At 36.1% G+C, this 13,308-nt stretch overlaps 2 protein-coding genes across 6 annotated transcripts; both read right to left on the bottom strand.

Moving 5' to 3' along the window:
• Nucleotides 1-792: 792 nt before the first annotated feature.
• LOC111385269 (cytochrome P450 711A1-like) lies at nt 793-10,131 on the bottom strand. 5 transcript variants are annotated; one of them, XM_023009647.1, is made up of 6 exons: nt 9,793-10,131; nt 9,601-9,689; nt 2,805-2,957; nt 1,686-2,445; nt 1,419-1,514; nt 793-1,334 (listed from the first exon to the last, which is right to left on the bottom strand). In XM_023009647.1, exons 3-6 carry the CDS (start codon nt 2,948-2,950, stop codon nt 1,005-1,007), a joined length of 1,332 nt encoding a protein of 443 aa, XP_022865415.1. In that variant the 5' UTR covers nt 2,951-2,957; nt 9,601-9,689; nt 9,793-10,131; the 3' UTR covers nt 793-1,004. The 5 variants fall into 5 exon arrangements, with proteins under 5 accessions (XP_022865415.1, XP_022865414.1, XP_022865418.1 ...); XM_023009646.1 differs by having other exon boundaries at nt 9,862-10,115; XM_023009650.1 differs by having other exon boundaries at nt 9,601-9,694; nt 9,862-10,080.
• Nucleotides 10,132-10,258: 127 nt separating this feature from the next.
• LOC111385270 (heat shock factor protein HSF30-like) lies at nt 10,259-11,880 on the bottom strand. The gene is made up of 2 exons (XM_023009651.1): nt 11,429-11,880; nt 10,259-11,163 (listed from the first exon to the last, which is right to left on the bottom strand). The coding sequence occupies exons 1-2, from the start codon at nt 11,708-11,710 to the stop codon at nt 10,375-10,377; spliced, it is 1,071 nt and encodes a 356-aa protein (XP_022865419.1). The 5' UTR covers nt 11,711-11,880; the 3' UTR covers nt 10,259-10,374.
• Nucleotides 11,881-13,308: the final 1,428 nt, after the last annotated feature.

The raw sequence follows: 13,308 nt of genomic DNA on the forward strand, positions 1-13,308 counted from the left end.
TGTGAGCTTGCGATTGATGGCATCACTGTGTGCGGGTTTGTCATTCCGTGTGTGTGATCGAAGCAGTTCGGGTGTACGTTTCTTGGGAGTGCCCTCATTTCCTTGTGCAGTAAGAAACAAGATCGTGTCTCTAAATCTTTTACTGAATATGAACATTATGCTATGTCGTTTGCCTGCTCTGAGTTTATTTGGCTTTGAGATCTGCTAGCAAAGCTCGATTGCCTTCAACTTGACCCTACACTTAATGTTGATAACACTAGTGCCATTCAAATTGCTACTAATCCCGTATTTCATGAGCACACTAAGCACATCAAAATGGATTGTCACTTTATTCGTGAAGTTTATGATGGTCGCATTATTACTCTTCTGCATATTCCCACTGAAGCTCAAATTACAGATGTGTATACCAAGACAATGACTTGTCTGCGGCATCAGTTTCTTGTCCACAAATTAATGTTTCTTGATCGTCCAGCATCGATTTGAGAGGGATGTCAATAAGATCACAAAGATTACGGCTTGATATTTATTTCCATATTTATGTTGTAATTATAATTTACCATACTTGGACTTTAGCGCCAAAACATTGTTAATATTCATTGCGAGTCTTCAACAGCTTGTTGTTTACATGTGAAAACTGTAACCAAATAGTACTAATGAGGTTCTTGAGATGTGATTTTTGAATTCTGCATCATGTAGAAAACTTAAGTTATGATATTGGAACCACATAAATGCTTTTGAGCTTCTATTTATCCAGGTTCTTGCAAATATTTAACAAAGAACAGATTGTTATCGTGTGAAAAACTGTAACCAAATAGTACTGAATAATATTGAAAAGTATATAAAGATGCACTTTCCAAAAAGTTAACTTTAAGTAACTTATAAGCTTAGCCAGAAATGCTGTCAGCTCAAACTGCTCTCTAAGTATTGTAGAATTACAAAAATTTCACGATCATTTGTATCATTCACATGAGAACATGAATTCATACATTCATCTCTCGTGACTTTCATGAACGTTTGATGGCTTGAACCTTTAATCCGTGCTTGAAGTTAAGAACTATTCCATATTCGAGTCGCAAAGGAGTTTCCATCTGTGGGGAATGTCTAAATACGTATTTTCTGTATAGATGAATGAGTGATAGTTTAATTTCTTGTAAGGAGAATTTTTGTCCAATGCATGCACGAGGCCCTATTCCAAACGGAATATAAGCATAAGGATGTCTTCGTTTTTCCTCTTCACAATTGGGATCAAATCTCTCTGGTTTGAACTTCTCAGGTTCCGGGAAGTTGTTAGGATCTTTAGCGAGGACTCCAAGGGCCAACCACACCCATGTCCCCTGCTCATTTAAGTATAATTCTTGTTATCAGATTCCCTATGTCCAAAATAAGAAGAAAAATATAAAATTTAACGTTATATGCACCTTTGGGAGATTGTAACCTCCAATATTTACTTGAGTTGATGTTTCCCTCGCAACTAATGGAGACACTGTGTAGAATCTCATTGCTTCTTTAATCACCTGCACTCAAAAATTACGAATGCAATGAGAATTCGTCTATTTTCAAGATGACTGCAGTTTCAAGTAAATATCCATCACAAAATTCACCATTCAATCAAAATTGTTATATCTTCTCATTTTAACTCTGTTGGCACAGTTTGAAGAAATGAAATATGTTGAACTGATACCTACTTGATTAAGATAAGGAAACTTGAATTGAAGATCAGGGGGAGTAGGCATTTGATCATGGGGACCGAAAGTATCAATCTCTTCGAGCAACTTCTTCTCAACTTCTGGATGCCCCGCAACAAGATAAATTATAGTAGACAATGTAAATGAAGTTGTTGCTGATCCAGCCAACAAGTGCTCGTATGTTACTGCACTAACATAATCCGGTGTGAAGATGTTCTTGGAAAGTGTATCCGACTCTCTGGCACTTAGTATAAGTGACAGAAAATCCTTCGAGCCACGATCCTTTTCTTCCATTCTCTTCCCGACTATCCCATCAAGCCGGCTACTCAAGTTTTTGTTTATTCTATCTGCTTTCCAGTCCATAGTACCTGGTATTCTCTTAATAATCTGGCGAAATGGCTCTTGAAGAACAGGAACGAGCAGGCCTAATATGATCGAAAAGGAGCCCGATAAGTCCATTTTAAGTTGAGTTGTGGAGTAAATGTGTTGGTTGATGAATTGTTGGACTTCATTGTCATCATGTTGATTGTTCATTTTGTTAACAGAATTTGACAGGCCAAAATTCACTCCAAAAGCAGCTTGTCCAATGACATCTGTGGCTAATTTGAGGGAGAGGTCAGAAAAAGTGAAATCTTTTTTATCGTCTAGATTGTCTGTTGCTGAATCAATGAACTCCTGCATCATCGGCACCAACTTTGCAAGGTGAGATGGCTGGTAGACGGATAAAATCGTGTTTCGCATGGTTGACCATCTTGAATCCCTGCAAATTGTTATGGATTAAATCTTAATCTCCAACTTCGAGAGCAATAACAAACAAAACGAAATCAGAAACACGTAAAATAATGTACTAATTTATGTTAGTTCACCCTCAACGTGAGAGCTACACCCATTTGCCTCCATAGATTCTTACTATAAGGAATATTACACTTCTCTTTCTTATCCACCAAGTCCCACACAAAAAGTTGACATGTATCTTTTTCAGTTGTAGACTTTAAATTCGTACAAGACTCGGTGAATAATGAAGAACGTTTCTTCGTTGCATTCAGTGTAACACGATTGACGAATTGGATACAGAAATAAGATGAAGACAGTGTACTAAGATCATAAGCTAGACAATACCTGGTGAAGAATAGACCCTTTTGATGAAGAGGGGACGCCGCGATGGGAGAAGGAATGCTTCTATTGGGAATGTCTTTGAATTTTTTGATTCCAACTTCTCTGCAAAGCTCTGGATCTGCTACAATTACTAGTGGTTGTCTTCCCATGTGAAACCTGTTTTAAAGAACAATTTCAGTCAGGTTTCGTTATATTAGCAGCCTAGTTATTAGTTAACATAGTTAGAAAATAAATCCCATCACACATAAATCCAATTTAACTAGCAGCCTAGTTTCAGAACTGGTGAACAGAATTTAGTAGTAACAAAGCTAACTGACATTGTATGTTCTCTCGTTAAAACATAAACAACGAACCCCTAACCATGACTCGTCGACTTATTCTTCAAGAATCGTTCGGTACGAACCTCCCTCTGGTCCCACATCCCATGGAATTTTGGTCTAACAAAGGCATGTTACTGCATCAGTTGAAGAGTGGACGCAATTTCTTTCTTCAAATTATATTCACCCTTTTCAGAAAAGAAAAAGGTAACAGCTGGAAAATATTTGAGCTGTCAAAAATATTTTCTAGTCCACAGCACAACCTTAGCCAGAAATGAAACGATTTTATGCTCATTATTCTTCAATTTGAACCAGTTATTTTATGAAAAACTTTTCTAAAGAAGTCTTAACTTTCTTGTAAAGTTGTCAACCATGAATGCTATTAACTTGTATACAAGGACAATGAATATTGGAGTTTCAACAGATTTGGAATTTATATCGACTTGGGAGCCAATTTTCCCGTTCGAAACTTATTTCGGTTCAATTTGCCCCTCATGCGCGCGCACATAAAGAGAGTCTCTATGCTACACATGATCACACCATTTCAAAGTGCAATCCTATATAAAGTGGTATTTGCTTTCATAATTTTCCTATGTGAGACAAAGCTCCAATTTCTCATTCACTTTAACATCATTTTTGGCAAGTAAATACATGATTTCAATATTCTCACGGAGGAGAACACAAATTAATCTTGAACTTCCAAAATAACCAACCGAGTCCCACTCAAATTTTGTGCCAAATTTAACCACTCAACCCATTTTTTCCAACACATTCTTGATCCTATTGCAGATGGACCTACCCCACCCAAAAAAGAAATTTTTTGAGCATGATTGTCCAAGCCAAAAAGAAATAACTTCTGAAGATGGAAAACATTTTTTTTTAAGCTGCAAACATGTTTTAATAAGCTTAGACATTGGTAAGTAATTTCACTTATATCTTAGAATTAGCCAAACATGCTCGAGCGCAAAGGACAAACCTGAAAATAGGACCATATCTCTTAGCAAGAATGGAGAATACATCAGGGCCATATTTTGCAAGCAAGGGCAAGTGTCCTAAGAATGGAATTGCTGGAGGACCAGGCACTTTTCTTACACCCCAATAAGGTCCATATATGTACCCCAGAACTCCAGCCAATAAGGCCAGTACAGTGCATATCACTGATATAATAGGTGCCCTTATTAAGGGCAGTAGTATCTCTGCAAACTGCTGAAAAATTGCAGCTAAAAACTCCATTGTTGAGAGGAAGAGAAGAACGCAGTTGTGGTAGTGTTTTCAGTCGTGTAAATTCTTGAAAGTTGGAATATAAAAGGAGCTTCTAAAGTATTTTTAATGTGCGCTGTTGGGCTATGTCCTTATTGAATGATTATGGTATGAAAATGGTGGGCTCCTCCACCCCCCCACGAATCTTAATATTTTAGTTATAATTGACGGTAGTCACAAGAATGTGACGTTTGCATGTATAATCTGTGATTTCAAGATTATTAATTCAATCAAAATGGAGGGTTTGAAAAGTGTATTAGACTTAAAATCTGTCAAATCTGATATGAGTGCTTGAGTAAATTATCTGCTTATTGCACCCAATGCTATCAATTTAGATTTAGTATTAAAAAAATTAATCAACATGGGAGCTAAAGAACAGAAATGATACTTCTACAGATAAATTGCAAACAATTTTTATAGGTGCAAACATTGTTGGGATCGATGACCAATAATATAGGAATTGAGATTTAATGAACACCACTTGAAGTAATTAACAAGATCACAAAATACCACGAATAAGATTTAAAGTAAAGAAATAAAAGAAGAACGGACAGAAGGAACAATGTTTTATTCAATCACTATGAAAGGAGAAAATTGCAACAATTGGCTTCACAAATATTGAAAGAGGAGTCTTATATTTATAGTACACGAGCCAAACTCTAGAAATTAGGTTAAATATGGAAATTAGGTTAAAAATCACGTAAAAAGAAAAAACCACGCCGCAAGCGACGGAATTAACCATGCGACCGCATGGTTCAAACCCATGCAGCCGCATGGAAGTGAAGGCACAGCAGCTTAAATATTCTGCATGGCTAAGTGCGACCGCACCATAGAAGACGCTGCCAACTTCCCATATTTCTCGGGCTTTTGTTTCCTTCTTCTTCTTGGACTCTTATTTATTCTTTCCAACTTAACGACCACTTTGATCCCCTTTCCTTTGTCTGCCACTTCCAAGTTTAATTCCAACACGTCATCTTCAAGAATTCTTAACCTCATTTTGAGTCAAAAACATAACAAAAATGACAGAACTTAATTAATTGTTTTAGCTTTGTTTTTTGTCCAAAATTTAATGAAATGTTGTCATGTGGCATTCTGTAGACCCATTTGTCTGTACATGTAACATTATTCGAGAGTAAAAGAGGAAGATCTATCATTCACGTGTACTTGTCATACTTCTCTTCATCATGCAACGTGTAATAAGTTGTTGGCTCAAGATAACTCTCATAATCCCCTACCTCATCAAGTTTGTCAGTAATCCAACTCTAGTAAATCTAATCCCTCATTAGTTAATATCGATCAATGATCTTAGAAACACAATCTAAGATAAAAGATACTCGCACAACCCTATTAGCTGATCCTTGTCTGAATGTGGTGGTTTCATTTAGAATCAAGCAAAGGCATCTATCAGAGGTATAATACTAATTTTCCGTTAAACTTGTGCAGATTTTTTCGACTTTAAGAATTAACCTGGGTAGGAAAATCCAATCAACATTAATGTATGGCAATATTAGTGTTTGACATGAAACAGATATTGATTTAAATTACTTTTTCCTGTTTTGTCTTTGTCCTAATATCTTATTATTCTATAATATGCCACTTCATCTTTAGATTACAATATTCTTCAGTAACTTTCATTGACATTGCAGTCGATGTTCAGATAAATTTTTCTTTGTATTTTTGTCATTTTGTTATTGGACTAATTAAATAGACTCTAAATCACATTAATAATGAGCAAGATTAACTTCTCGTTGTAGTTTACTTACTGTCTAGTCTATCATACTAAACAAGCTAACAAATGCTAATCGAGCACAAGCCAACTATCAGTGGCAGTGGATACTCCATATGTAAATTGGCTTTATTGCGGATTGAACTATCCTAATTTGTGCCCTTGCACCCAACTTTCCACTAAAAAGTACAAACCATATACCTTCCCACCAAACAATATAGAACTTGTATAAGCCAGGCCCCTACCTCAAGAAAGAGAAGAGGAGGGAGCAAGAGGGTCTTCACCTTTGTATCATATCACTTGATATCTTTTTGCATATGAGAGCACGAAATGCAAGAAATCATGCCATTTCATGCGTTGCTAGGCTAGTAAATGCTTTTCATCATCAATCATATCTCCACTATGACAATAGTGGAAATACAACGTTCTCTCACTAGTTAATACTAGAGACTTTCAACTTAAACATCGAAAATACAATATCCTCGGCACACCAGAAATAACACTAACTATTAAAGACGAAATTTCACAAAGTACTCTCTAGTCAATACTAGAGGCACGACCAATGTCAAGATTACAAATCTTTATACCTAATACTATTGTCATCTAATAAGATGGAATCGACTAAAAACAATCCACAATTACAACAACTTCAAGAATAAGTTCTTGGAAATCAACCTAAATCCAACTAGGAAAAATGTCACCGACTAAGTTGTTGTTCGTATTGCTATTTCTAAATGAGTGATTGGACCTTCGATCTTAACTTTTACGATTTTGAAGACAATGTGTTTCACTATTTTGTACTTCCCATCCAAATTTCACGACATTCAAACCATAAAGCACGACGATATCTAGCTTTGACCAAGCAGCTCCAAAGCAGAAACTTTTTCCTTCTATTTTCTGATGAGTGACGTTTTTGGGTTGGTTTGCATAAAAAAAGGCACTCCGTGAGATTGGTGAGGAAGGAGAATTTTATGTTGGTCCTAAATTATTAAACCACGGGTTGAATGCGCCAATGACCATTATACTTTCATAATATTTATTGCTGGTCATTAAACTTCAAAATATTTTTGATTAGCTACTAAACTTACAAAACCATGACACCATTCGTCATTGTAATATCAATCGTTAAAAATAATAATAATAATAATAATAATAATAATAATAATAATAATAATAATAATAAACAAAATGAATGACATGGAAAACGGATATTCATACGTGGCACCTAATTATTGCTAGTTTTCACCATGTCATGAGGCTCAGTAGCTAGTTAGAAATATTATGAAAAATAAATTATCAACAAAAAACATTGTAGAAAGCACAATGACCAAAATTATATTTAACACAACACTTTTACCCTTATATTTAATCATATCATATGTACTCGAATTACTTTAATTAAATGAGATATTAATGTATCAATATATAGTGTGTATTTTTATGCAATTTATCGATGTAATTAGTTTTATTGTCTAGCACTTGAGTAATTTACTTTGAAATAATGAGCATCATTATTTTTATTTTTTACAACTCATATAAAGATTATCAATCCTCTCGACTCAATTAAAGATTCTTGATTTGAATTGAGCACGATGCACTTCAATAATCAGAATACCTAAGATAATAATATTGAGTTAAATATCTAATTAAACACTCTTCTTTCCACAATTTTCTATTAACTATTTTACTTTTCACAATGTTTATGACTAATCACTGATGAATTTTGATGACATTACAAAAGTTCATATTCAAAGGTGTTTATTCAATTCTGTTCACATTCATAGATTGTGTAATGATTTGGTAAGTTTTTTAAAGAACAATCAATGAAAAAATATTATAAAAAATATAGTGAACTACCATAAAAAGTTTTGCAGATGTCAAATTCGCCATTAGTCTCGTTATGCTCGAAAACAGAAATGAAAAGCGATCAGACCCATGAAAATGTTATTTCCAGAGAAAAAAAAAATAGGAAACAAGAATGCTACAAACATTAGGTTAATATAAATAAATAATAATACCACAATCAATTGACACACAATATTATCTTTCAAAAATTATTGATAATTCATAAATACTCGAATCTAAAATATTCGCCAAGTTCTCGGATCAATTTCCTTCAAATACGTAATCGATATCAAAATGTATCAGAAGCGAAACGGATAGCGTTCAAGAACGTTACTGTACATCCCTACTTCAATGTTGTCTCACACTTGGGGCTTTGATTTGGTCCACAAATGAGGTGGAAACCCAACAGCATATGCCACACGTACTGCCACGTCATTGCCACCTATGCATGATCTGCACATCATCACATCGGAGAGAACAAAATGAAGTATGCAATGGCTAATGGATGACCTCCTTTTACTTTTTCAATATGAAAGGCCAAATATTGTTCAGTCCAATCCAAGCTCTATGTGAGACTCGAACCGTAATTGTATGCTTCCAGAATTTTATGATATTGGAAAGTCGTGTTTGTGAAACTATAACTTTATTAAAATGACACTTTCAATTGGATGGAGACACGTTGCTAAACCATGACTGTTGGATTGAATCTGGAACCTCTATTATTATCGTGCCATTTCACTTGGCACGCAATTACTCCCATACCGCGTTTGACTCTTGGTTCTTTGTGAGAGAGAGAAAAACCTCTCGTCTGGTTTGGGTTTCTTCTGCTCGATTATTTGGCTCAAATCTCTGATTTGAGGCCTTAAAAGAAAGTCTTTGTGATTCGATTAGATATTCTGAATGATTATCTGCAATATCTTTTGTCCTCTTGAGTTGTGATGTTTTGAGAGGGATGCAGTGAATTTTTTTTGTGATTCTTCGAAGGTGTTGAGTCGATCTGGAGAGATAAGTATCATTGCTTTATCTCGTTGTATTTGTTGAACATTTGTACCTCTTCGTTGCCATTTTTGGCTATTATAGTGCAACCGAGCGTAATCCAACTTGTTGGATGCTCAACGGGGGATGTAGGCGTTAGATGTGGTCGCCGAACCTTCGGGACCTAGGCCGAAAGAAATCTTGTGTTGATTCTTTAATTTTCTGCACTGTTTACTTTTGGCCGATTTCGATTATCTTGCTTCTCGATTTAATATTGTGTGACCTTTGCCTTACACTCTGAATCTTCTCTTCAATGTTCAACTGTCCTCTGCAAACTCAATGTATTATAAAATCATGTTGCAAAATTTCTTCCTCTTTTCCAATACATTACCTAAGCAATATAAGGGCTCATTGGACTTGACTTCTGAAAAGATAAAAGCTACTTCTAAACCTAAAAAAGAAGTTTTTGAACATGTTTCAATGCTTGTGGATGAAGTTGGCTTAAAATAGCTTCCTCATAAGGTTTTTCTACAAGGATCAAAAGCAAAACTCTACCAAACAGGCCCTAAGTCATCAACTCTTATCAGCCACAGGTTCATATCAGCTACAGCTGCATAATGCATTCATTCTCCTGATCATAATAATGCAAAACAGAAATAAGTAAAAATGTACTAACCATATTTTCCTGGACAAACCACCAGGCACAGGGTACAACAATCGCGCTGCCCTTAACCACTAGCCCACTTGTACCAATGCCTCCAGGAGCTGCACTACAAAGCATCGATTCAGCAAATTATTCTTTCCAAGAAGATAAGACTTCACTACAACAGACAAGATTTCGTAATAATGCAGTGAGCCGGTATAATACCTCACCAAACAAGCGAAAATAAGAAAAATCCTTCAGATTTTTATATCAATCTATATACCCAGCTCTTACATGTGTATGCATCTATTATTCACAAGTAGCAGCCTCTGAGGGAAGGAAGCAGCTTAGCTAAACTCCAATACCATCAGACGAAATTATCCACAGCCAAACTCAAATGGAATGCAAGCCCATGTTATTTGGAATATGAGCCTAAAATCAGATTAGTAACAGACAACCATCTTCAACAGATGTCTTTAAATTTTCTTAGAGGTGGAAATAATAACTTCAACTGATTACCATAAGATATCTGCAGAATAGAATTAAAAGATTATAAAAAAACATCTAATCTTCATTGTTGAAAGGATACATAAGAGCAAGATCAATTCTTGGCCTCCTTTCAACCTTCGCGTCCCCTGATACAAGAGAGACGAGATATAAATCAGCTATATTTAATATAACAACAGAACCATCAAATGAATGATTAATCATAATCTGTACTCAATACGAGGAACAGGAAGTGTTTTGTGGAGGCCATGAGAATCAAAGAATCGTAGTAACAGAACATTTATGGTTTTCAACTTTCAACTAAAGATCTCCCAATTGATTTACAAGATCTTGTAAATCCTCACCCCAATCTGGTGTTTTTGCTATCAAATCTTCCACTTCTGCAACTGATGGTTCATTGGCTGCCAAAAAATTTTCGGCTTCATAGCCAACAATGAGATCTTCCCCAAGCATTTCCTCCAACATACTATCAGCAATAGAATTCAACCCGGTGCCACTAGCCAAGGGGCCAGTCCCTGATTTAGTGTCCTTAGGATCAGAAAACAACGCCTCTATCTCTAATTGAATGTTAGCAAGCTCCTCTTCTTCTTGACTTGTATGGTTCGAACACGGATTCATGCCCATGGCAACGGATACAGCATCCTGCGAATTCTCGACACTTGGACTCATAGAGAGTCTCCTCTTTTGCCCAATTTCTAAGCGCTCTTGCTTCTGAGCATATTTATCCATATAATGCTGGACAAACATCGGATTTCCGAAGGCTTTAGCGATGAAACTCATCATTTGTTGTTGCTTCCTTTCAGTGCTGCAAATTCTTTCTTCAATTTCCATGATCTGCTCCCTTGAGTTATGCTGTTGCTGCTTCAGTTTCACAATTTCCGTCATCAACACATTCCTATCACGTTTCAGTCTTTCGACTTCTTCTCCCACACCAAAATGCCCCAACTCAACACATGAATTTCCACCTTGCGAAGTCGAGCTTTGCATCACATTTCTTCTCCTCTTGATCGACTTCAAAAGATGCTTCTGTCCTCCCAAAAATCCCTCATTAGCAAATTCCCATCTATCGGGATCCACCTTTCTAAAACCCTACATGTTTCAATTATTGAGTTGTTATAAAATCCAAAATCAAAACATATTTCAAACGATTCATAATCATCGGAAACAGAGGGAAAAAAAAATTCCTAACTTGTTTCTACCGGAAACAGCTAACATATCAGAACCACCATGGCAATTGCAAAAACATGAAATCAAAATCAACCCATGTCAAGTGTAACAAAAAATAAAAAAATAAATAAAAATGAAAAAGAAAAAGAAATCAGTATGAAATTTCATGGGTTATTGAAAAACTTACATATGTGTTAAGCTGGCGAATGAAGCTAGAGAAATTGCTGTGCTTGAAGTACTTAGGGAGAAGAATGGTGGAGAATTTGTGAGAATCCCACACAATAAAACTGTTCTTACTCCTGCTCCAAGAAATCACTGCATCTGTCGAAGAATCCTCCACAATCTCAAAAATCTTGATCAGAAAAGGCGGTGGACCCACCTCATGCAACCCCTCCATTGGCCGTGCAGACACTGTACCGGTGTCGGTTGTTGTGAATTCCTCTTTCAGCTTCTCTACCATGCCATCCATTGATTTCACTAAGTTTCTTGAAGTACACTAATATATTTTGTCAGGGTGCAAGATTATTGAATTTTCTATAAAGAATTAGATATTCAGGGAGGGAGGAAGATATTTATACAAGGTAGTGGAGTGGAAGTTCTAGAAAATTTGAGAAAAGAAGACGAAAATTGAAAATGGGAGACCTTGGTCTGTAATTTACTAATTTATATATTCTCGATTTTTTATTTTTTACTTTTTAGTTAGAAGTTTCCTCGGAGGTGCAGGACTGATATATTGTGGGACAGTTCACGGCTAATTCAGATATTTTGTCGGGAAAATCTAGAAATTCAGATATTTTGTCAGAAAAATCTAGAAACTTCTCAAGGTTTAGGGTATCACCTTATTTGCTAATTGGCCTTTGGATTAGATGCAGTTTGTAAAACTTGGAACAAGTCACGCAAGCATTAAAATTTAAAAGAATTTATTAATTTCATACCTAGGCGTCGTTTCGTATCCATTTTTTTGTAAAAATAAAAATGAAAAATATAATCGTTATGGGGTCCACACAAGAGATAGAAAGTCAAATATGATGGTTTGATATGATGGATAACGGTCATATTTTTCATTTTTGTGGCCAAAGAATGAAAATTGAACGATGACTTAGTTTTATAAAAAACATACTCTCAAAATACCTTCTTTTTTTTTTGTTTTAAATTGTAAAACTACATTACAAATCTCACCACCCTATTGTTGCCATTATCATCGTCACATCACTTGTAACAAAATGTCTTGGACAAATTTTGCCATATATTTCTCTATCATCATCAATGCTATTGCTGTTGTCGCCACCATCGCCAATTGTATCACAACATGTTACACACCACCCGTGTAACACATAGCCCTTGTTTGATCCCTATTTTTTGGAAATAATAATGGGTGGAATAGTTTTTTTTTTTTTTTTTAAAAAGTGATTGAAAAAAAAAGAAAAAGTCATTGTTCAAGAAGCATGGTTGACGTCGAAATATCAACCACCAACGCCTACCTCTTCATCTTTTTCTATGACAAAACCCAATCCACCAAGCCCTAACCATCAATACCAATTTGGCTATTCGCACCACCAAAAAAACAAGAAAAATCATCATCCGACCGTCTATCTCTACCATAAGCCCAACAATCAACACCACCGCTGCCCCTTCACCACCTTATAGTACTCAAATGATCGTACCACCACAAAACATTTTCAAAAATCTTACTTAGACTAAGCTCTCTGATTTCATCATATTCAAATCTCGTTCCATATTCGAAATAAAATCCATTATCGTCGATGGTAAAGGGAGGTTGGGAGAGAAGGCAGTTGGCCAGTCCCCATTGTTGTAGGTAAGGATGTCAAAAGGGCTAAGCCGTTCGTCGGCTCAGCTCGTCAAAATAGGGTTCGTGGGTGGCTCGGGCTCGTAAAATCACGAGCCCGAGCGTGAACAGAGCGGGCCTCGCCAGGAGGCGAGCCGCTCGTGGGCGGCTCGTTTGGGCTCGTGGCTCTCAAAAAGAAAGTGACCAAAATGATTACTTTTTAAAAAAACTGACCGTTTTAGTCTTTGGTCACTGAAATTCCCCCCCCCCCCCCCCCCCCA

This window comes from Olea europaea, unplaced genomic scaffold (assembly GCF_002742605.1).
Source record: "Olea europaea var. sylvestris unplaced genomic scaffold, O_europaea_v1 scaffold311, whole genome shotgun sequence".
NCBI classification, from domain to species: domain Eukaryota; kingdom Viridiplantae; phylum Streptophyta; class Magnoliopsida; order Lamiales; family Oleaceae; genus Olea; species Olea europaea.

What these genes read in the sequence shown, in the direction of transcription:
- LOC111385269 (XM_023009645.1), bottom strand. Translation starts at nt 4,351, where the DNA reads ATGGAGTTTTTAGCTGCAATTTTTCAGCAGTTTGCAGAGATACTACTG. An exon ending in AAGGGTCTATTCTTCACCAG is followed by an intron (nt 2,446 to 2,804) that starts GTATTGTCTAGC and finishes AACAATTTGCAG; the next exon opens with GGATTCAAGATGGTCAACCA. An exon ending in AGTTTCCTTATCTTAATCAA is followed by an intron (nt 1,515 to 1,685) that starts GTAGGTATCAGT and finishes TTTTGAGTGCAG; the next exon opens with GTGATTAAAGAAGCAATGAG.
- LOC111385270 (XM_023009651.1), bottom strand. Translation starts at nt 11,710, where the DNA reads ATGGATGGCATGGTAGAGAAGCTGAAAGAGGAATTCACAACAACCGAC. An exon ending in TTCGCCAGCTTAACACATAT is followed by an intron (nt 11,164 to 11,428) that starts GTAAGTTTTTCA and finishes TGAAACATGTAG; the next exon opens with GGTTTTAGAAAGGTGGATCC.